The following is a 23,581-nucleotide window of genomic DNA, read 5'->3' on the forward strand; positions in this document are numbered from 1 at the left end:
TAATCAAGTGGATCGAGCAGGCCAGTCCCGCGGTGGAGGGGGAACAGAGGGCGCTCTGACGGTCGTATGCGTCCCATTAGTAAGCGCATCTCTGGAGAGACAGCAGCTCTGTTCTGACCAAGCATCCCAGACACCCAAGTCGCCTGCCTAGGGTTGCACGAATCTGACGAGTGAAAAAGACTTTCCACGGAGTGGCTTCTGGTTTGTATATTCCACACGTCCTTTCGTTTTCCACGACCCCACACTCCTGAAACCAAATGCCAGAGGGCAAGTTCATCTTGGTACACGATCTCTGCCTTCGCATCTTGGGATCAGAGCGCTGAGCACACTGGCACGCGGGCAGGCATTTCTACAGCAGGACAGCTAACTGACCAAACTAACTGTGACTGCAAACCACATAAACACCATCCGACTCATCCCAGACTAAATGGATGCCCAACGCAACTTCCCCTCAGCCAGGTCTCAAACTTGTCCAGTTATTCCAGCCTCATCTGATCCTAGGCAAGGTGTAGACCAAAGGAGTGGGAGTGAAGCGTCAGCAATCTTCAACCTGTTTGTGGGAGTTCCCTCTGTGCCCCGGAGGGTGAAGACCCAGTGCTGCAGCTGCAACACAGGTGCGATCCTTAGCCCGGGAATTTCCACATGCTGCAGGTGCCCACCCCAAACCCCGACCCCTAAAAAACACTGTTTGTGTTTTTAATACCTCACTTATGAAAATATTTCAAAACACACGGTCTTGTCAACACACCGGTTACACCCTCTCTGGACCATAGGCGGGACCTGGGCAAGAAACGGACCTTGAGGCCCACGCCTCCTTATATCCACGATGGACACGACACTGACCACGAGTTTGGGAGAAAGGCAGTAAAATGGGGCCAGAGGCAGGAAGCAGTCTGACCAGAGATCCCTCCTGAGCGAGCATCCCTGAAGGGAATTTATTCTGGGGACCAACTCAGAAAACCCTTCCACAAAGATCGCATCCAGCCATGTGGCTTTAAGTCCAGCTGACCTCAAATTCATACTCCACTTTTTCTTGGGGAAAAAACAAACAAACAAACAACTCTCCATATACCAAAACAAATCCCCAAACAGATGCTTTTTAAACTTTTTAAAAATCACTTTTGAAACTCACAGTTTAGGGGTGTTTCTGTTGTGGCTCAGCGGGTTAAGAATCTGACTGGTATCCACGAGAATGTGGGTTTGATCCCTGGCCGTGCTCGGTGGGTTAAATGATCTGGTGTTGCTGCAAGCTGTGGTGTAGGTCCCAGGTATGGCCTGGATCCAGCGTTGCTGTGGCTGTGGTGTACCCTGACAGCTGCAGCTCTGATTCGACCCCTAGCCTGGGAACGTCCATGTGATGTGGGTGTGGCCTTAAAAAAATAAATTTAAAAAATTTAAAAAACACCTCACAGAGTTCCTGTCGTGGCACAGCAGAAACAAATCCAACTAGGAACCATGAGGTCGCGGGTTCGATCCCTGGCCTCCCTCAGTGGGTTAAGGATCTGGCGTTGCCGTGAACTGTGGTGTAGGTCACAGACAAGGCTCGGATCCTGCATTGCTGTGGCAGTGACGTAGGCCGGCAGCTGTAACTCCGATTAGACCCCTAGCCTGGGAACCTCCATATGCCGCTGGTATGGCCCAAACAGGACAAAAGACAAAAAACAAAACAAACAAACAAAAAAACAAACCTCACAGTTTAAAACCAAGTTAAAAAAAAAAAAAAGCCACTGAAAAATTTTAAAGCAAAACAGTGAATGAAATCACAAAGTAAAAGTTGATGAATTTCGTTAAAGACAAAACGTAAAAATTTAAATATCAAAGTGAAACTCTGCAACAAACCTAAAAATTAATTTGTCACAATTTTTAGACGTGGCTTAATAGCTTAATATAGGAAGAACAGATAGAAATCTATGCCATGAAATAACTAAAGAAAAGATGAATAAATGGGAAACTATGCACATAAGTCACAAAAGAAGACGTAAAATGACAAACACGTAAACTAAATTCACAATAAAAATGTAATTTCTTTTGCAGTAGAGAACTTTAAACAAAGAAAAGCTGCAAAAACTTTTTGTGGGCGTACTAGGCATGCATGGCACAGCTGCGCCAACTGGAACAGAAATCGGCAAAATGGGGAAAACTAGTAACACAACTTATGCTTCTATAACCTGGGAGAGTTCCTATAAAATGTGAGTACCAAATATTATATTTAAAACACAGATTGGGGGAAAAAAGGATTGGGGCTAGAGACTTTCGCCAACAAAGGACTTTTCCTATAGGTGTGTTGGTGACAGTATTTTATAAACTAAACACACCAGAGCCCATCAGCCATAATGTACATCACGTCTCTGCTCCAGAGCAGCAAGGGCCTGTCTCTCCCACCAGGAAACTCGGGTTCGTGGCCGCAGGCTCGGCGGCGATCAACACAGATCTCACTGGGCCTTGTTCCCAGTCTCCTCCTCGTCCACTGTCACGGTTAACGAAGCAGAGGCCGCCAGACAAAGCAGCCCTGCGGCCAGAGCTGCCTTCGGCCGAGCCCGTTCCCGGCACTGGCTACCCCACACCAAAGTCACCGGCAGACCCTGCGTGGGCTCCCTGACCACGCGGCTCACTCTCAGGAAAAACACCTAAGGGTCTTGGCCAAGTACCCACCCACTGACCAGTGATCCCCCTTCAAGAATCAGCCCTCGGAATTCCCGTCATGGTGCAGCGGAAATGAATCTGACTAGGAACCATGAGGATGTGGGTTCGATCCCTGGCCTTGCTCAGTGGGTTAAGGATCTGGTGTGGCTGTGACGCAGGCTGGCAGCTGTAGCTCCGATTTGACCCCTAGCCTCGGAACCTCCATATGCTGCAAGTGCAGCCCTAAAAAGACCAAAAAAAAAAAAAAAAAAAAAAATCAGCCCTCAAGAGAGATGATAATATGAGAAAAAGGATGTACATATATGTATAACGGGCTGTGCAGCAGAAACTGACAGAATGTTGTAAATCAACTATAATAAAACAAATTTTTTTACAAAAAGAATCAACCCTAAAGAAAAGCCAGAAGATTAATCATTCAAGCTTATAGTGGCTTAATTTTTAATCTAAGAACCAGAATCAGAATCTAAGAACCAGAAATACTAATGTCTAAGGTCAGATGATCACAGAAGGGAAACAAGCTTCCTTCGCTCATCTTCTTTCTTTCTCTTTTTCAGGCCGTGCCTGCAGCATCTGGAGGTTCCCAGGCTAAGGGTAGAACCAGAGCTGCAGCTGCCAGCCTACACCACAGCCACAGCCACATCAGATCTGAGCAGCATCTGCGACCTACACCACAGCTTGTGCCAGTGCCTAATCCTTTAACCCACTGAGCGAGGCCAGGGGGATCGAACCCACATCCTCATGGTTTGTTACCACTGAGGCACGAGGGGGCTTCTGATGGCTCTGAGCTGGGCTCTGCCTTCTCAGACCACGTCCTTAGGTTCAACAGCATCTAAAGCTAACGCTTTTTACGCATTTACACTTGTGATGAGAAGGGCAAACCCTACTCCACGATCCTGGGGGAGCAGGTCCAGGACGGGTCTGGGGACGGCCGCCTAAGGTCCCGAGTGTGTACACAGGCGCTCCCGGAGAGGCCTAGAAACCTGGGGGGGAGGGGGGAAGGGGGGTGTGCGCCCACGAGGCTCTCCCTTTGCTGGGGTCTGGACCACACTGTCTCCAGAACAAAGACGGGAGCTGTGCACGTCTTACTCGGTAACGACCTGCTCTTGGCACCGCGATGGCATCTCGGACGGGTGACACCTGAGACCGTCAAGCCTTGCTTTTCACAATTTGGGGACATTTCACCTGTCACAGTCCAATCCTCGGGAAGCCCCAAAGCCTGGTCTTGGCTGAGAGGCTCAGACCCTGTGGGGCTGCTCCGCTGGAGACAGTGCACTGTGGGGGTGAGTGAGGGGGGCAGAGGGGACCGAGGGGTTTTCCTAAGACACGGGAGGCAAAGGTTCACCCGGGCAGGTGGGAAGCAGGGAGATCTGAGGACGGGGGAAAAGGTGGTGGCCAGAAGGTGTCCACCAGGTCACCTCTGGAAAAGTCTCCCTCTTTCATGCTCTCTCGTGAAGGGTGATGGGAACCTCCACATAAAACTTCCCGCTGGGGTCCCTTTCCAACCCCTCCAGGAGCGTTGGGTACAGTGGGTGCTGAGGGATGACTGCTCCAGCTGCACCCTGTGCAGAGGCCGGTGTGGGAGGAGGAGGGCCGGACGCAGAGGCAGGGTCCGGATCTCCTGGGGAAGGCGACCCCTGCAGGGGTTAGACGTGCGGTAGCTCCTGTGATCTCCTAAGAGCTTTAACACACACTGGTTTTTGACACCCACACACACACACACACACACACACTCTCTTCACAGATGAGGAAGCTGACGTGTAGCAAAGTTACAGCTTGGCTCGGGGCTCAGCCCTCAGAAGCTGGACGCTGCTGAGCAGAAATTCCAACCTAGGTCTCTGATGCCAGAATCTGTGCTCTTAAAGGCCCCTCTCCAACCTAACGGGGCCCTGCCTAGAGTAACGAGGCGGTGCAGGGCTGCGGGGTCCTGGGGGGGTCCTCGGGGGCGGGGTGCCCAGCTCCCGCCCCAGCACCTCCGGCCGAACCTCGGTGCACCAATTGGGAAGCGTGGGCAGTGTCTGGAGAGGCCGAGTCGCTCGGCCCCTGCCTTCGTCCCCGCTCCACCCTGGCCGGGATCTGACACCCTTCTTTGTAGGTGCACTGGACGGTCCTTACCATTTCTGACCCTTGGGGTCTCTGGTCCTAGAGAGCCTGGGCCCAGCGGTTGCCCGGAGCCCCCCTCGTCGAAACTCAGCCACCCCCGGGGCGTCGGTGTTGAAGTTTCCCGACTGAGTTCTTCGGATTCTGCGTGGAGAGGAATCCGGGAGTCTGTCAGGGGCAGGCTGAGCCTGTGGAGTCGGTGCAGCCCTCCCCCGGGGGGGCACAAGCCAGGCCAGGGCCCCCCAGGCCGGGCACCAAGACCGGTGACAGCTCCTCGTGCAGACCCTCCATCCTCACCCCGCCCCCGGGACTGGGCCGCCCTCCGGGGGGGTCAATGTCAAGGGTGCCCCCTCATTTCGCAGACTGTGTCAGCAGGGCCAGCAAGTACTTGTTTTTTTTTTTTTTTTTCTCACGGTATGAGGAAGTTCCCAGGCCAGGGATCAAACTTGCACCTGACAACAGGGAGTCCTTAACCCAGGGAACTCCTCCTTAAAATATTTTCGTTTTTTTCCAAAGATTTCTTAAGACACAGACTGAGCCGGGAGGAAGCCACTGGTGTCGTGGGCCTGTCTCTCCTGGGCACACGCCGTGTAGGTGCGGGCCACGTGCTCGGGGTCTGCAGGATGGATGGATCGAGGCCGAGAAGGGCGACTGGGAGGCAACCAGCTGTATTTGGTGCGTGCGGCTCCTAGTGCTCGGTCTCTGCGCCCTAAAAATAACTCGGCATCTCCTCGCCACACCGGACAGTTTACTGCTGCTGGGACATCGCCCTGAACGGGGCCTGCCCGGCCGTGAGGAATATTAACTCCCAGCAACATGATGACAATCGCCACCAACTTACTTTCCCCAGAATTTCTTGATGCCTTTGGGACTCCGTTTACCGTCTGGGGTCAAGGGCGACTGGGGGCTGGACTCGGTGCCCGATGACGTGGAGGAGAGGTCAGTGGCCACGGCAGTATCGTCCCAACCACTTTCCATGTCTCCTGCGAGGGAAAATGAAGGGGCGTGTGAATGACAGGAAGGACGCGGCCTCTGCAAACCTCCCCCCAGCCTGGGCCATCCCTTCGGGAGTCCGAAGCCTCCCCGGCTCTGCCTCCAAGAGCGCAGAGCGCAGCTCGGGGCGCAGGCGCACCCCGGGCTTTCTCTGAAGAGTTGGTGAGCTTAAGGTTTCAAATCGGGGCTAGAGAATGTCTTAAACTGAGAGTTTGGGGGCCCAGCCTTTGCAGGGTCACTCCAGCAAGGAGCCTCCTCTCTTCCCCAAGGGAGATACTGGAATGCATGTGGGGGAGGGGGGCACCTGCCTGACATCTCGGGAAGGGGCGGGGCCAGAGGAGGGGCGGGACCTGGATGACCAGTTGGGAAGGGGAGGTGCCACAGGAGGGGGGCGGGGCACCTGGCTGACCGCCTGGGGAGGGGAGGGGCCAGGGGCGGGAACAGGGCGTCTCCCTCCGCCTCACCTGGAGGGCACAGTACCTAATGCGGGGGCACTGACACTCCGGCCACGACCTCCAGCCAACCAAGGAGCAGAGAAGCCACATGAAGAAGCAAGAGAGGCCCAGCAGAGTTATAGGGAAGCAAAGAAATAAAAAAAGAGTCACCGAGCAAGAGGGAAAAACTCCAACAGAAAGAAAAATAATCCCACCAGGAAGGATGGGGGGAATCGTGACTGAGCTTGACCTACGAGGTCACTGCAGCGAGAGGTGGCCCTGTGTGAAGGACCAACGCTCCTGGTGTCCCCACCTGGCAGGTGAGGCGTGCACACGCAGGGAGGGGGAGGTCCAGGGGCCGAATACACCAGGCCACCCGCTGCTCTCAGGCTGGAGCCGGGGCTCAGGGGGACAGACTGAAACGGTCCAAAGCTTCAGCAAGTCCATGGTCAGAGTGTCTCTAGGACACACTCTTCCCAGGGCTTCTCTGGAGTCCCTGCAGCCCACAGCAGCACTGGCCAAGGGCAGAAGGCAGCTCTGGGAACAGCTGGGAGAGGGCGTCGGGGGCAGGGAGAGCTCTGTCAGGACCAGGACTTTCCCTTCTGGGCCCTGCGATCTGCTGCTGCTACTGGGGACGCACAGCCTGCTGGGCAAAGACCTCCACGGCTTCAGATGCTAAGCACCCAGAGGGTCCCTGCAGCCGGGCCTCCTTGCCCGCTGGCCACGGAGTCCACTCTCTAAGGGAGCACCCTCCCGTGGAGGAGCACCTGACATCCTCCTCTTGGTGACAGAGAGGCTGCAGAGAGGAAGGCAGAGCCAGGAGAGAGCAGGTCAGGAGGACAGAGTGGCGGGTGCGGCCAGGGAGGGCGGCCTGGGGCGTCTGGAGGGAGGGAAGGAGGAAAGGCGGTGGGGTCTCAAGACAGGAGGAGTGAGAGGCGCGAGGAACTGCAGCTGGAAGAAGGTGGGCACACACCCCGGTTTTCCGGGGCGCTGAACTGTTTCTGGACGGAAGCAGCGTGCCCAGCCAGCCGGCGTCTCTGGACGTGGGACCACCCTGAGATTCGACTTGCCCGTCCACCCACCCCCAACTGCTCGCCAGGGCTGGACTGGAGTGGGCCGTGCAGGGACCTCATGCAGCCGCGGAAGTGCCGAGGCCACGGCTGCAGAGGTCGCCAGCCCAGGGCCTGGACACTCACTCAGCCTGGGCAGGCTGCTCCCTGCGGGGTCAGGTGGGGAGGTCGTGGGAGATTTGGCAGCCTCTCCATTGGGCGTGGCTCCGGAAAGCTTCCCAGGTAACGTGGGGTACTTGTGCTCCGCCAGGAGAGGGCTGTCCTATTGGAAGGGGAGAGGGAGAGACAAGGGGAGAGAGAGACGGATTTGCCCTCGGTCTGGACGTCCTTGGAGGCAGGAACCACTCCCTGTCTTCCAAGACCTTCGGCTGATTCCAAGACCCCTCAGAGATCATTCAATCCAGGCCAGGAAGTGGCTCCGAGAGAGAGAGAAACTTGCTCAAAGCCACACGCACAGTGAGATGGGGACACAGCCAAGCCCCACTCGAGGGCTGACTGCAACCGAGTCCAAGCAGCAAGGGGACGCCTTTGCGATTTTGCTCAGAGGCTCAAAGCGGTAACAGCCATGGACCACCGAGCCCTCTGACCACACAAGCCAGAATTCCAACAAAAGCTCTACCTGTTGCTTTATTGTATTTTTATAACACATCGTATCATCCATTCTATGTATGTATTATAACAATTATTTTGAATATCAGGTTAAGGCGAAACACGAAAGGAAGCAGGCACTCAGAGGAAAGCTTTCAACAGAGAGGGGGCCAGAGGCCTACGTGCCAGCGCTGAGCCCCCCCCCCACCCCGTAACTGAGGAGCACAGCCCTGCACGAGGTTCAGCCCCGGTGCAGGGGGGCCTGTGCCTGGACCCCGGCCACAGAAAGGGTCCCAAAGATACAAGGGGATTTAAAGGAGAGGAAGGCTCGCACTTATCGGCCAGGAAGGATTCAGGCGGCCCTAAGTCCCCAAACCCGAGGGCCACAAAATGGAACGCATCGGAGTGAAAAGAAAAGAGGAATGAAAGTCACCAAGGGACCCACCGTGGGTCACTTGATTAGGCCCCGAAGAAGGCAGCAGACGGACAAAACCCGTTTCAAAACCGACACATCAGAAAAGCAATGGGGGATTTCAGCCATGGGGGATGTCTTTTCAGGTTTCGTTTCACTGACAGCCAAGCGCCCAACCCATGCTGAATTCTCTCTGCTCACAGGTCCTAGAAAGTGTCGCAAATCTTGAGTCACTGAACACTGAATGCTCATCCTCTCAAGAAGCTCAGAAGGGAGCGAGATGGGAAGAGCCGGGAAAATTCTCGAGGGATTCTGAAGACACGGGCTGGTGAACCAGAAATAACGGGAGCCTTGAGAGAGGGAGGCCAGACCGTTTTTAAGTTCATGATGATCCCTGAGGTACAGCTGGGGCCCGATCAGACCTGTGGTCCAGAAAGTCTGCAGCTGCGAGCCAACCACAGGCTGCTTTGTAACCCCCCGGGACGCCTGTAAACACCCAGTCCCAGGCTCCCAGGCCTCAGGGAGGGCGCCCGGCGTGTGTGCTTCTAACACGCATCTCAGGTTCCTCTGATGCACCTCAGACTGGGGACTACTGCCTGCAGGGAAGGCAGCATTAAAACATTTCAGGAACTGGAGGGCCTGGCTCGAGTTCCACTCTACACACAGAGATGTGGGGTGGGAAGCCCCTTAGGAACCGCTGGTGGCATCACACACGCCCCCTAAGGCAGGGCAGCATCAGCCAAGGCCTCTGATGAGGGCTGGCCTGGGAGCTCACAGAGGAGCTGAGACATCAAGAGGGCAGAACGTGCCCCAAGGACGGGCTAAAGGCGCGCAGGCCAGTGAGAAAGACAACGAAAAGGCTCAGCTCCACTCAGCCAAGAAAAGAAGCTGGGAGGGAAGGATGCTTGGCCGGAGAAGGTGGTGCCCTGTCAGCACATGACCCAGAGGACACAGAATGCCCGAGGCCGGTTCTGTGCCTGTGGTCCCCATAAGAATCTTCGCGACGGCCCGGAAATGCCAGGAGGCGACAACAGCTGACGGCTGAAGACCCGGCTGCCCCGCACCTGAGCCAGAGCGGCCCAGGCTCCGAGTCGGATCGGCTCATTTCTAAACGGAGAATAAGGATCCCTGCCTCTGGCCGAGCACAAGGGGACAGCACGGGGACAGCACGCAAACAGAGGCACAGAGCACACGATACGCCCGGGGCCTGGAGGGACAGCAGTAACCACAAGAGCAGTCCCTGGATGAAGGCAGGCGTGAGGCACACGGCACCTAGAACACCAGGCTCCTGTGGCCCAGGCACGACGTAGAGGACGCACTGAGGCCCCGTGCTCATCCGCAGGAGACCGAACAGGAACTTAAAAGGCTTGTGACTGCTGCACCTGAGACGAGGATGCTGGACGCAGAGGGGCAGGGACTTAAATTCTAGAGCTGTCAGCGGCAGGGAGGTGACAGGTTCGTGATGTCGCCGGGGAGGGCGGATCAGGGAAGCACATTCCAGGGGGCACCAGAGGTGTGTCTGACAGACAGAGCGGAGAAGGAATACCGAGAGCGGCTTACAGTGTCCTGAGCCCCCAGCCACTGGGAAGCAAGAGCCAGCCACGGAGGTCCAAGACACGGCAGCAAGATCCCTGCACCGTGGCGGACGGCACTCCCGTCTTTTTCAACCATGACTTTGAGCGCAGCAAGGATGAGAGCTGCACACCTTGCTCTGCGGTGCAGGGGTCCTAACACTCCCCCTGCCCCCAGCCACCAGCTCTACACTGCCTTGGTTTTGTTTTGCTTTTTGCTTTTTTAGGGCGACACCCGTGGCTACAGCCGCCAGCCTATGCCACAGCCACAGCCACACAGGATCCAAGCCGTGTCTGCGACCGACCCCACAGCTCACAGCCCTGCTGGATCCTTAAGCCACAGAGCAAGGCCAGGGATCAAACCCGCATCCTCATGTATCCTAGTCACTGAGCTGTGATGGGAACTCCCACCTTGCCTTGTTAAAGATGAAGTTCTCAGAGCCTGCAGGACAGAGGAGATACTAAGAAACCCTGCCCCACAGATGATGGCGTTGAAAGCACAGGATCCAGCTGGGCACACACGACAAGAAAACAGGTGAGGACACTTCATCTTTCCTCTCGCCCCCCCCCCTTGTCCCCCCTTGCAGGTAACATGTTTTAAGGTGACCAAAGCTGTACTTGCCAAATGAAAAGACTCTAGCAAATAGCACAGCCTCGCGTAGCCGACAGGGACATGCAGTTAATGTACCTTGGGTTCTACCACTGGGGACAGCTGGTTCCCATCGACACACTATAGGGCAGGAAGGAGGGTTTCGGGGACATGGAGAGAGAGAGACCTGCGTTAGTCACAGCCGCCCAGGACCACCTGCTCCGTCTGCCGGGCTCGCCCCCCGCCCCCCAAGTTTACGTCAGGTCATCACCATCTGTGGAGGATACACAGGTCCCTGTCCAACCTCGAGGACAGACCCCTGGGCAGCTACCAGCAACCTGACCAGGGACCGAGGGGCACGTGGCTGTGAGAGCAAAGCCACCACTGGCTCCTGCCTTCCTGGTTTTGCCCTGTATCTGCAGGGAGGCTGGCGAGCTGCTGGACATCAAGGGGTCGATGAAGCAAAGTCTGCGACCTCTGGGACCCCAATCACCTCCTGCTCAAAGCCTGTGACCTGCCCTTCCAGCCCAGGGGTCACCCACCTGGGTCAAGCGCTACTCTCTGTAAGGGGCACACAGCCGTCTCCCGTCTTTCTCGTTTCTTTAAAGAGCTTCCTCTCCAAGCGTCTGCTTTATCCCACAACCCACCCCCAGGGCCGACTCCCCCCATATCCCGTCCTCATTCAACGGCTCCGCAGCCCCTCCGAGGGCCCTGGGGACACAGGGCCAGGACCCGAGGACCTCTCCGGCTCCATCTGACTCACGGCTCTTCCCTTAGCGCCCCCTGCTCCCACCGTTGCCCCAAACCTCCCTGGGCCTCCTCAGCACCTTCTCCCATCAGCAACAGGCAGCGTGTCCTGACGTGCCCTGCGGCCAGGACGCCTCAGCCACAGCCGACCGGTTTGCCCAAAATGTCCACTTACTTCCTGCCCCACCTCCCACTCCCACCCCCACGAGGCAGGGACCAGGACTGGCGCGTGTGTCCCCGCACCGTGCCAGGCACAAAGAAGGAACCAGTTATCGTCACGGATAGACTGAGGGGCTGACCTTATCCACAGATTCACCTCTCAGGTCTTCAAGACTGCAGGAGAGCTTTCTCTGAGCCCTGGGAAAACACAAAGGAAAGTCAGCAAGGAAACAGTTCCTAGAGAAGACGAAGCTAGTACCACTCGTGCAGGGGACATCTCACAGGTTTAACCAGCAGTCTGCCTCGGGCTCAGGGTCAAGGTCAGAAAAAACCCAAAAACCATACCCTCTCATCAGAGCCATTACACCTCAGAAGACACAGGCCCTCTCTGAGGATGGCCTGGTCTGACAACGTGCTGCTGAGGACACGGGAGCACCACCGAGACACAAATCTAAAGCCCCTGGCGCTTCTCGAAGAGCCAGAAAACACTCAATTCGGTTGGCTCGACGGCAGCTGGCTGTGGTGGGGTCGTAAAAGGCCCGTGTCTATGGAGTCAGAAGAGAGGCAAGGTGCCAACACTGCACTGTCTGGGCATCGAGAGTAATCCAGGGCGGGAGCTGCTGTAGCCCTGGAGCAGAGACCAACCCATTAGCCACACTTGCTAGGCTCCTCCAAGGTGCAAGGTGCGCCTCGACCAGTCTGCTCAGAGCAATCTGCCCTCTTGGGGGCCATTTTGCAGAGAGGGGCACCGAATGAAAAGAGAAGCGGCAACGCCACCAGCAGTTACAAGGGGCTCCTTCCAACAAGCCTCCTTGGCCGTGATGCGTCTCCGCTCATAGGAATACATTAGCATCAGTGAGTACATTAGTCTCGTGTGAGTCCGGTCAATGTGAGTCACTCCGTGTTGACGTCCTCCTGGGTGCATTCATAAACCCAACTTCTTATTCTGCCCTCCCTGATACTGCTGCTTTGCTCTGGGGCTAAAGGCTCAGGGAACAACGGCGTTCTGCAAAGTGGGGCTCTGAGAGTGCTGGCTCTGGAGCCTCAGCGCCACTCTAGGGAAGCCTCCACTCCACGTGCGGCCGTCTGCCCCAGACACCCTGGCTCAAGGACAGCCTGCTCCTGGCAGGGACGCCCCAGATCCCCATTACTTGGAAGCGTGTTCTAAAGAGCTGACGCAGGGAACTAGAAATAGGTTCATTTCCGAGGGAATCAGTCAGGCAGCAGCCAAGTGACCCCACAGGCCAGCCCATTATGAGCTCATTGCCCTGTGAAGCTTCCCCGAAGCAGCTGGACCAACCTCCCCGCGAGGAGCCCTGGTCCTGCCCGAGGAGCACGACTGTCACAGGGCGAGATTCCCTCCGAGAGCAGGAAGGACACCCCAAGGGGCTGTCGGAAGTGACACACACATGCGGTTCCCTGAGGAACCACTGGGGGGCGCAGGCGAGGCTCCAAGCCCTGGCAGGTCTTTTCTCAGGACACTGACCCACCGGGGCCTCACCCGTGGGAAGGGAGGCCCCCCACCCCCTGCAGCCAGAGGAGGTAAGATGGCTCATGGCGCTCTGCCACCATGACCCCACTGTGGCCACTGCTGGGGCCTGGGTGCTGCCCTGACAACAGAAGGGGGCTGTGCCCCCACCATGTCAGTGGCGTCATGAGAGTGCTTGCGCCTCCTACCTGGTTTCCAGTGACTTCTGCGGTAGTGGAGGTGGCCCCGCCGTGGGAGGGCTGCATCTTGGAGACAGCTGCACAGGAAACAAAGGACCGTCACGGCCTGGAGGCCACCGGCCACCCCTGCCCCTCTCTGGACACAGATGCCTTCTGAGGAGTTGCATGTCCACCTCTGGGCACAGCCATGGCACTATGCCCACTCCACTGCCTTAAGATGCCCAAGAGGAGGATCTGATGAACAACCTTGGCCCAGGGGCCTCTCCTTCCAGGGTCTAGGACATCCGAGCAGCAGAGGCCTGAGAAGGCCCTTCGAGACCGGAACCCCTGGGGCCTCTGCTGCCCCCGCGGCCCTTTCTAAGCTCGGTTTTTCGGCTTCTCCTTTCCCTCCGTCACTGCACACCCTTTCAAAACACTCTTTGCTGGCCTAAGTTGGCCCAAGCCAATTTCTGCGTACAGCGAGCCATACTACAATTCACATAGTCGCTCAACAAACTTGAGCAACAGCTACTGCCTGCCAGGCCCTGGGCTGGGCGTGGGGCAAGCGCAACCACGCCCCCTCGGGGAGGTTGATAAGTTAATTAGGACAAAAGATCAAAGACAAGAAGAAAAATGGAGTTTCCGTCGTGGCTCAGTGGAAAGGAATGTGACAGGATCCACAAGGACACAGGTTCAATCCCAGGCCTCACTCAGTGGGTTAAGGATCCAGTGTTGCTGTGACCTGTGGTGTAGGTCACAGACACGGCTTGGATCTTGCGTTGCTGTGGCTGTGGCACAGGCAGCTGTTGCTCCAATTCAACTGCTATCCTGGGAACCTCCATATGCCTCAAAAGACCCTAAAAAGACCAAAAAAAAAAAAATCAGTGCAAGATGTTCCTCTGACATCAATACCTATGATACAAGAGGGGACAGCGGGGAGAGAGGGGACCCTCTTTGGTGGCGGGAAGGTTAGGAAGGCCTCAGAGGGGAGAACACTTGAGCTGAATCTTGAGAAATGCGACTGGGCTGAGCGGGGCTGGAAAAGGCACATCAGCGGTGGTGGAACAGGAGCTACCGGTGGCGGATGAGGCGGCAAACCCACGGCATCACCGGCTGCCCAGGCGGCCTCTTGCTCTAGAGTCGAGCATCCTTCTGGTCGACGGCAGAAAGGACGCTGGCATGATATACACACAGCTGTTAAAGGCCTGGGCTTGGGGTTCAGGTCCGAGTCCCACGTTTACTTGCTGTGTGACCGAGAGCAGATGACTTCCCCTCTCTGAGCCTCAGCTTCCTCACAAGAAAGAAGAATCCCAATGGGCTGTCATGAGGAGTCAGTGAGGCGAGCTGTGTACTGTGCTCACCACGGGGGCCCCTGAGAGGAGCCGAGCAAGTGACAGTCACCGCTATTCGATTTCTGCCAGCAACCTGGAACGCTGCTGACTCCCTAAGAGGGCCACTGGGTGACACTTTTGCTCTGCCATTAATTACAAGGTTGAACTGGACCGCTGAGATCCCTTTTCAAATTTTCTTGTAGTTGATTACACTTGTGTTAATTTCTGCTGTACAGCAGTGATTCCGTTATACCTAAATTCTTTTCCATTGTGATTTTTTTATATTAAAGTATAGTTATTTTAGGGTTATGCCAATTTCTGCTCTACAGCAGAGCGACCCAGTCATACATATATATACGTTCCTCTTCTCACACAATCTTCCACCGTGTTCTACCCCAAGGCACTGGATACAGTTCCCTGTGCTGGACAGGAAGGCCTGTTGTTCAGCCATCTGACGTGTGATGGGTGGCACTGAGATCCTTTTTGGAATCTGGAGTTTCCAGAACCATTTAGATCCTGGGCTGAAGCCCCTTCTCCCCCTGAGATCCGTGTGTACGCGTTTTCCGGCCGACGTGCACCTAGACTGAGTCCAGAGAGACTCAGAGAACTGGACCCGATTTTAAACCAGAACAAAGGAAATCTGGTTCCTTTGTTCCACGGGCATTGAAATGGGGGTGAAATGGGGGTGCATCACTTCTAAAGGCACAGTTATCCCTCCAAACAAGCAAGATGCAGTCACTCATTTAACAAATATCTGTTGAATTCTCCTGGGCATCTGCCGTCATTACAGATGCTGGAGAGGCAGCAGTACGTAAGCTGAAGCACAGCGGGGGCTGAGCTTCTATCCCAGAGAGGAAAGGCTCAGACAAGCCAGGAAGCAGTTAAAAAAGACATTTCCTACCCTTGGATGTCAGCAGCTACCACGCTGTCCCTCCTGACAGGAACCCAGGCCTGTACCTTGTGCGCCCACCCCGCCCCAGGGCTCTCCCCCAGGCCTCGGGGGCCACTGGCTGATTTATTATGTGCCTCTCAAGACTGCCGTGGCAAGTGTCTGACCAGACCCTCCCCAGCCCAGGGCCGGCTCCAGGGGCCTGCTGAAGCCCCACGTCCAGGGAGCAGACACAGTACCTCTGGTTTAACGGACTCCTCGGGGCCTTTGTTTGCACTGTTCCACTTCCGGAAGCTCCCCTCCAGGTCCTCCTCGTTGCTGGAGAGGGTCCTTTCTGCAGGGCCTGGAAGCGTCAAGGCAGGAGAGATGATGGCTCCTTGTTCAGGAGCCTCTGACTGTCCCGCGGGATGCTCACGTGGTTTCTCCGGCATTACGAAGGGTAAAGGAGCACACACGAAGGGACACTGGCAGTGTGACGCACGAGCTCTGCAGGGCACCCGGGCAAGGGCTGCCGCGGGGCGGGGGGTCACCCCAAGGTCAAAGCTCACAGGGAGGCGGCCCCACTTCCAACCTTCTCGTTCCTTCTCACTCTTGGCCACAGGCAGGGACGCCCTGACCAAGATCCCAAAGGAGGAGAGGAAATCGGGCTGTGACGTGTGCAGGGCTGGCGGTGGCCTGGGTGGCAGCCCGTCAGCCACAACTCAGACCAGGCGTCAGTTCCTCCCAGGAGGCAGCAGCAGCTCCGCTGGAACGAGTGGCTCCTGAACAGCCTCAGGGCAGCCCCTCCTGGGGAGCAGCTGCTCCCTCAGTGTCTGCCAGGTCAAGGGTGTGACCAGCAAGGCTGGCAGCTGGGCGCAGAGCCCACGGTGCCCACAGGGCACCAATGCTGCCGCAGTGCGGCATTCAGCCTGGGCAGTGAGGCTGAAGCACCGACAGCTGTCCCCGCCCTGTGACTTCCTGTGGGAACCCAGGTGGCCCGAGGCTCCAGGACAGCTCCCCCGAGTGTCAGGGTCAGAGCCGAGGCATTTAGGTTCTCCTGGATGTGGACAAGCTCTAATCCCGCCCCCTCACTCCCCCCACCCACTGCCCGCTCCCCCTACCCCACCCTGCTCCCTGCTCCCACTAGAGCATTTTTCCAAATGAAGACGGAGGCTCTTCCGGCAGGGCTGCCTGCATTTAACACACAGATGGACTATTTGGGGGAGAAGATAGTAAGTCCCCCCGCCCCCCGCTTTTTTTTAAATTGACGTAGTTGATTGGCGATGCTGTGTTAGCGTCTGGTGCACAGCCCAGCGACAGCTATTCAGCGACACCTCCGGCCGCTTTCATCATCTCTTATCACAAGCTATCGAGCAGACTGCCCCATGCTACCCGGCAGGACCCTGCAGTCTGTCTGTTTCCGCGGGTCCCGGACGCCGCCCGCTCTCACCTGGAGTCGCCATCACCTTCTCCTTCATCCGCCGGTACTGGTTTAACAGCCCAGTGAGCTCCTCTATCCGGCGGTCCTGTCACAGGGCCAGACACAGGGCTGTGTCAGCCACCACAGCACCTGAGGCGCGGTCATCCGGGGGCCCAGGCTGGGTTCTGGGCCCGCTGGGAAGATGCAGTGGGGGACCCGTGGAACATTCCAAGGGGCCCCCCCAGAACCTGGATTCCCAGGGGCCTGCCTGCACCTGAAGCTCCACGTCCAACCTCTAACCAGAAAACAGGCCCTGTGGGACACGGCCTTCGGGGGCTCAAACATCTCCAGAAGCGGAGCCCACTCTCTTCCCACCCTCCGACGTCGCTACGAAACCTGCCTCCTGGTCCCAGCGGGTCGTACTTCCCCGGATACCCGGCCCATCCCTGAGGAGTCTGACATTCCTCACCTGATGGACCAAAGTCCCAGGAGGGGTCGTTTCTTTCAGCAAAGGCGGGGGACTTGGGAGGCCACGCAGACCCCAGAGTTTGATAAACCGGGGCGCGACCCTGGCTGTGCCATCTACCGTCACCCAACCTCGAGCAAAACTGCTTGGCCCTTGGAGTCTCGGTTTCCTCGTCGGTGACATGCAGGGCTGTCACCCTAGGGCCGATGTCTGTGCCAGAGACGCTGTCGTTACAGCGGGGGCTGGCCTATGGTTACGCGGGGATTCAGTGCGAGGCAGAGAAGGCTGGCCATGCACGTGGGAGGCAGGTGGACTGCTGCCGAGCTGTGCTAGGAATCTGAGCAGCAGCGATGACGCTGGCAGCAACCTCAGGGCTGTTTTCCCCTCTATCAGCATGAACAGGCACAGCTTGAATCTGCCTGTAGGAGATTCTATTTCAGCAAAGTTCCCAGGCATCAAAGCCAAAACAGGTGGCTGGGCCGAGTCTCCAGGAGGCAGAGGCTGTTCTCCTGACACTTCCCTGCGTCAGTGGCCTGATGGACACAGCCATGCCCAAACTCCTAGAGACCAAAGGGACCAAACAGGAGGAGGAGAGTCGCGGGGAAAGGACAGGGCCATCTCACCTTCTCCTCATTGGCAACAAGCAAAGTCTCCATTCCCATTTTCAGACGCTGAATTTCTTGATCTAAAAGAATTTAGGCGTAGGAAGAACTGTTTACGTAAATGCAGACAGCTAAGATGCTGAGACTTTCCATGCAAATGACTAAATTGCATGGGAGCTCCCTCCCCTCTTTAAAGAGCCCAGGGTGGTGGCTGGCAGTCAGTCTCATCAAATATTTGTTGGACTATGAAGCAAATGAACCGGGTATTTTGTCTTCTCTTTACAGATGTGTGTGGGGAAAAACCAAAATGCCCTTTACTCAGAGGGGACAGAGGCATCCCAAATCTTTCACAACCTCCCTCCCACAAGGAAACAGACACTTGTCCTTCATGCCTGGGGTAGGGGTGTACCCGGGCAGCTAACGAGTTTTAGAGAGAGGCATCCAGTCCCATGGACTGTAGCAGAGGAGGACTTAAAATGAGAAAATACAAAATCTGTGGCTGAAGGGAGACGGGAAAACAACGATTATGTCAAAAGAGCTGGATACTTGGCTTCGTTTAGAAGGAGACAGTCAGATTGACTGACGCTGTCTAGGCGGATCTGCGAATGCGTTCAGACAAGCTCCGCAGGTCAAGAAAACAAACTCAAGTCTTCATAAACCTGCGGAATTTCCCTGCGGGCCAAGGGGTCTCCATCAGCCTGTGGTGGACAACACACGGCCTTCTCTCACTTGGGAGCCAACAGGGACTCTCCTGAATTCTTCCCAAACTAGTCGGCAGAGCCAGACCAAGGGCCAAAGTCATTCTGCCTAAACCATGGAGGTCTAAGAATTGGCACATAGTTAAGTTTAAAAAAAAAAAAAAGGAGTTCCCGTCGTGGCGCAGTGGTTAACGAATCCGACCAGGAACCATGAGGTTGCAGGTTCGATCCCTGGCCTTGCTCAGTGGGTTGAGGATCCGGTGTTGCCGTGAGCTGTGGTGTAGGTTGCAGACGCGGCTTGGATCTCAAGTGGCTGTGGCTCTGGCGTAGGCCGGCAGCTACAGCTCCAATTAGACCCTCTTAGCCTGGGAACCTCCATATGCTGCAAGTGCGGCCCTAAAAAGACAAAAAGACCAAAAAAAAAAAAAAAAAAAAAAAAAAAAAACCCTACACTCATCCCCAAACTGGGTACTACAAAGAGACAGAGACGTTCGCATGCAAAAGGCACAGTGATGAGGGGACAAAAGTGTGTACAGGCCCTCTCCTTGCAGGAGGCTGGCTACCCCAACAAGAGCAGGAGGAACAGATGTGTGGACGTGGTGTAAGTAGTCGTAGGGACTCATTTTCAGAGGAAGGCGCAGAACGCTGCCCATTATCTTAGGCTCTTGGCGGCTGAAGATAACTCTGCTGCCCAGTTTGTTGAGGGGAGGCTGGAAAGCTCCAGAGGAAGCCTGGAGAACCTCCACCTGAGCAGCAAGCGACGCAAGGACGCGTTCCAGGAGGTAGCTAAGGATGGCAAGGGCCAGGGCCTGCACGTCTCGGACTGTGGGGGTGCAGGGGTACAGGGGGAAGCCTGCCTGGCCGGGAAGTCATGGCCTGGGGAGCCCTCTGTCCCAGGTTAGCATCACAGCCAAGCTAGAGCACCTCGGGGTCTCTGGCCTCCACGTTAGGCTTTGGCAGGTGGGTGACACACTCCAGTGGCTTGGGAAGACACTGAGTGACGCTGGTGGGGGGCGAGCATGGGGGTCACTGATCTCCTTCTTTAGCCGAAGCCATTGTTTCACGGCCGCTCGGCTCCCCCACCCCAGCCAGGGATCCCGCTAAGCTGTGCCAAGGCCAGAGGCTACGGTGGGGCCAGTCCTCGGGGCTGGCACCCCGTCCAGCATCGTGCTGCAGCTGGGGGCACGAGGAGACGTCGGAAGGAGTGTGCTCACTTTGCACACAAGGCAAATAGCTGTAAGCATTACGCCCACACTCATGAGACTATCGGAGAATGTACCCCTATTTTTCATCACTGACCTCCTGAGAGGCCCTTCATCATCCTTCCGCTCACTCAGTAAACTCTTCCCAGGAGCCACAGGCTGAAGGCCACGGGGGCTCTGGACACAGTCTCGAGTCAGACAGTCCCCGCCCTGGAGGGAGGACGACGGCCTGTCAAGGGGACCCCGCAAAAGACACCACGGATCGACTCCGACGAGGGCTCCGCCAGAAACAAGGAGGAGGCGGAGTCTGAGAAAAATGGGCTTGGGGGACCTACTTGAGGCAGGTGGCTGGGAAAGGTCCTCTGAGAAAGGACATTTACGTCGTGACCCGGAGGCTGAGAAATAGGGCATCTGCTTGGTAACCTCAGGCCCTTGTGTGAGCATCCAGCAGGGACCCCTTCAGTGACTGAGCGAACGGCTAAGCCGCCCCTTGGATGACGACACAAAGACAGGTCCTTGCAGTCGAGGGACAGGGTGAAAGCTCCAGAGGCGGCCACGCAGAGAGCCGGTCAGAGCGCATCTGAGAGGAGCCTTCAGAGCTTCCAAACAGGGGAGGGGTTCGTGGCAATGATGCCCCAAAAGAGCTGGGCTTTACAGGCTCATGTGTGCACACACACCCGCTGCACGCCTCCTCTTACAGGCTCATGTGTGCACACACACCCGCTGCACGCCTCCTCTTACAGGCTCATGTGTGCACGCACGTGCACACACGCACTGCATGCCTCCTCACACAGCCACACACATACCCAAGACACACGCGTCCGCTCATAAGAGCGGGCCCAGGGCCAGTGCCTTCAGTCGCAGTCGGGCCGGTTACCTTTCTCCGCCTGGTCGCTGTGCAGAGCCGCGGTCCGCGAGAGCTGGCTGTGCAGACGCTCGATCTCTGCATCCTTTAGGGCCACCTGCTCTTGCAGCTGGGCGACCTCGGCCTGGAAGAGCAACAGAGGAGCCCTCGCAGCTCAGAGGGACCCCAGTCCCCGACGAGCACCTCAGGGCAGAGCCCAGGGCCACTGAGTCCCAGGACATGCCAGGAGATTGTGAGCGAAGGTGCCAGGTAAGCAGCCAGAGGTGCCCCCTCTGCCCGGGACCCTGTGCTTCCGGGCCACTCTGAATCCGCCATGGGTCCGGCCATCCACCTGCTCCTTCTCCTGCTTCCTCCTGCCTGACCAGGCTCTTTTCCTCCCCTGCCTTCTGCAGCCCAAATGCCACCGAGGTGGGACGGCTGCCCTTGGTCCAGACAGATGTTCGCTGCCGGGACATGGTCCCCCCTCTCCTGCCTCTCCTGCGGCAGCACGTGTGCACGTGTTCCACTGTGAGGAGTGCGAGCAGCGTTCATTTCCCCCCCCTCCAGGAAATAGAGTGAAATCAAATCCCTCCTGTAGACAAGGAAGGAGCCAAGAGATCCCCCATCAAACTCTCCCACCCTGACTGCCCAGCCTCTGCCTCTGCCGGACCTCAGGCACCTACGCTCCTTTACCCAAGTGCCATTACAAGCATTGGGATGCACTGAGTGGACATACTGAGCCAAGCAGGCGAGTACAATGCAGGTGCACGTGCCCACATGCACGTGGGCGGCTGCTGTGGGTGGGTCCCGAGCCTCTGCTAAGGAGGGCAGATTCAATTTCACATTCACAATAGGTGAGGCTGTCCATGACTTTCCTTCTCACAGATACGAGTGGTTCATGACCACTGAGCTACCACGGGCACTCCCTGTCCGTGACCTTCCACACTGATGCGAAGATCTGTGAAGGCTCCATCCTGAGAGGCACAGTGGCTTTGGAGTCAAACCTGGATCCTCTCATTTCCTAGTGGGCTAAGAGAGACTTTTCTGAGTTTGGGCTTATCTATAAAACCAGGAAAACAGCGTTTAGCTCATGGGGCTGTGGTGAGGATTAAATGTGACAATGACAGTTAAGTCCTCAGTAAATAACTACTACAGCTGCTGCTCTCATCCGACTCCTTCCCTTGTGGATAATTAGCTCTCTGAGTATCAAACCCGACCAAGAAAGGGCGGGGGAACGGATTCCCAGGCAGCCAACAGGGCGCCCAGCGAAAGCTTCTCTTCTGGACACCCCACCCCGTGCGGTGGCCCAATCCATCCCACCTTCATCCTGTAAGGATACGGTAGGGGCTCGTCCTTTCCCACGGTCGTCTTTGAAAAATTCAAGTAACCAAGCGAGCCCCGGACCTATGAATGGCGCTTCTCCCAAGCAGGCCTGGGTTGGTCTCAGGACACAGAGACGGAGCACCCACTCCGCGCGGGCCCTGGGTTCCCTAGTCTCCTGCGTCACCCCCACAGGAAAAGCATGAGACGAGCACAACCCCTGCAGGTCACTGCAGAGAAAAGAGGAAAACTTCCACTGTGAGTGTCGCCCGAGGCTGCGCCAGGTCTCACAACCCCCTGGACCGCCGCCCCCAAGCAGGGGGGGCCTTGCTCCAAGTCCACCAACCACCTTACGCAGGAGCCAACATCAGTCTTTAAGTTACAGGGTCCAGAGATAAGAAACAAAGCTACAAATAAAAAATCCAGATGGAACCAGCTGGGAAGAAGATGTCAATGAATCTGATCTCCAGCAGCTGAGTCTCCTTACACCCTGATTTCACCACATTAGCATATTAAATAACACACCCGCCAGCAGCCAGGACCAGACGGAAGGATCACAAAAGGTTAAAAAAGGGGTAGCCCCCCACTCCCTGGTGAGAGCCCCGCCCCTTCCCCAGGAGACCCTGGCACCTGCCTCCATCCGTAGCCTCCTCCCTTTGTCTTCGCTCTGAAAATCAAGTCGTTCCCACCAGGTGGTGAGAAGCTGATCTGTGAACTTAGCTCCAGCTTCTCCATTTTTCAGCAGCTGAATAAAGCTGTGTTCATCTCCACTGGGGGATTCCTCATTGGCTGCTTGAACCCAAATGGAAAAACAACCCTTCCCAGGTGAGGCAGAGGGGCTTGGTCAGGCCTGGGCCGGAGCAGGATCCGGGCAACTTGCAGTATCAAGTCAGGGAGCTATTCTGTGACCAGGCCAGGCGGCCAGCCGTCTGCTCCAGAGCCAGAGCCCCGGCCACCGGGCCCGACTGCAGCACAGATGAGGGCTGCTCTTACCAGGCAGGGCTCCCTGAGCCCACCTCCAGGGCTTCTGGACAAATCCTCCCCAAGGTCCCAAAAGTGGGGCCGTGTGAAAAGGACGAGGCGGGGGCGGCAGAGGCAGGGGCAGCGGGCGGGGGGTGTTTGTTCCTAAATCCCTACAGAGCACGTCCCGCTGCCCGGTTTCTGCCCACAGAGGACAGACAGCCAAGTCCAGCTGTGCCAACTTGCTTGTGGAGACTCGCAGTCAGGGCACAGCTCCTCACAGCTAATCCGGGCTTTGGGGCCCGTGGGCGTCTGATTAACGGCGACGGTGGCTTCTGAAAACACTAGCCTTGAAGACTCAGTGCCGATGCCCCGGTGCCCACGGGGGCCGGACCCAGTCCCGACGCTGCTCATGCCCACGGGCAGACTAGTCTTGGAAGATCATCTCTAACTCTCCTTGCACCTGTCACACCTGCTTCTCCCTTCCTGGCAGACAGGGTGAGAGCGGATTGTCAGGAATCATGATGCCCGATTCTTGTCTGCAGGCCCTGCAGTGGGCATCAGGAACAGGGGCCCAGAGGCCAGTCTCTTCCCTCTGAGGCCTGACTCTGGGCGAGGTCATTTAGTCAAAATCTACAGACCAACTGGCCGGGCCCAATCTCCTGTGTGCCAGTTTCCAGAACAGGCCAGAAACGGCAGGTGCTCTGTTATGCCCCGAGCGGTATCTATCTGCCCCTCAGCTGGGACATGTATCACAGGCGGGGGCCCTCCCCCCGACCACTGGGAGAGCATGCGCCACCCATGCACCACATGGCCACTGAGCCGGGGCTGCGTGGCAAGAGGTGGGCCAAGCCCCGCAGATGGGCGCCAGGCAGAGCTGGGTGCCTGCCTCCCCGCGGTGCTGGGCCTCTTCAAACCCA

At 56.8% G+C, this 23,581-nt stretch overlaps 1 protein-coding gene across 50 annotated transcripts in view; it reads right to left on the reverse strand.

Moving 5' to 3' along the window:
• PPFIBP2 (PPFIA binding protein 2) overlaps positions 1 to 23,581 on the reverse strand; it is a 153,290-nt gene that overhangs the window by 14,435 nt on the left and 115,274 nt on the right. For 25 of the 50 annotated variants that reach the window (XM_084974863.1, XM_084974832.1, XM_084974828.1 and 22 more), the window contains 11 exons: positions 20,415 to 20,526; positions 17,659 to 17,720; positions 16,600 to 16,675; positions 15,410 to 15,513; positions 12,981 to 13,048; positions 11,444 to 11,501; positions 10,497 to 10,538; positions 7,364 to 7,499; positions 6,214 to 6,246; positions 5,582 to 5,723; positions 4,756 to 4,884 (listed from right to left, as the gene is read on the reverse strand). In XM_084974863.1, the coding sequence (XP_084830989.1) occupies positions 4,756 to 4,884; positions 5,582 to 5,723; positions 6,214 to 6,246; positions 7,364 to 7,499; positions 10,497 to 10,538; positions 11,444 to 11,501; positions 12,981 to 13,048; positions 15,410 to 15,513; positions 16,600 to 16,675; positions 17,659 to 17,720; positions 20,415 to 20,526 (962 nt within the window). The remainder of the gene's footprint in view (positions 1 to 4,755; positions 4,885 to 5,581; positions 5,724 to 6,213; positions 6,247 to 7,363; positions 7,500 to 10,496; positions 10,539 to 11,443; positions 11,502 to 12,980; positions 13,049 to 15,409; positions 15,514 to 16,599; positions 16,676 to 17,658; positions 17,721 to 20,414; positions 20,527 to 23,581) is intronic. The other 25 variants (XM_084974836.1, XM_084974830.1, XM_084974829.1 and 22 more) reach the window with 3 other exon arrangements.

The sequence above is a fragment of the Sus scrofa genome, chromosome 9 (assembly GCF_054392235.1).
Source record: "Sus scrofa isolate SSC_HxYL_T2T_F1_AM1 chromosome 9, Sscrofa_HxYL_maternal_Yorkshire_Landrace_v2.0, whole genome shotgun sequence".
NCBI lineage: Eukaryota > Metazoa > Chordata > Mammalia > Artiodactyla > Suidae > Sus > Sus scrofa.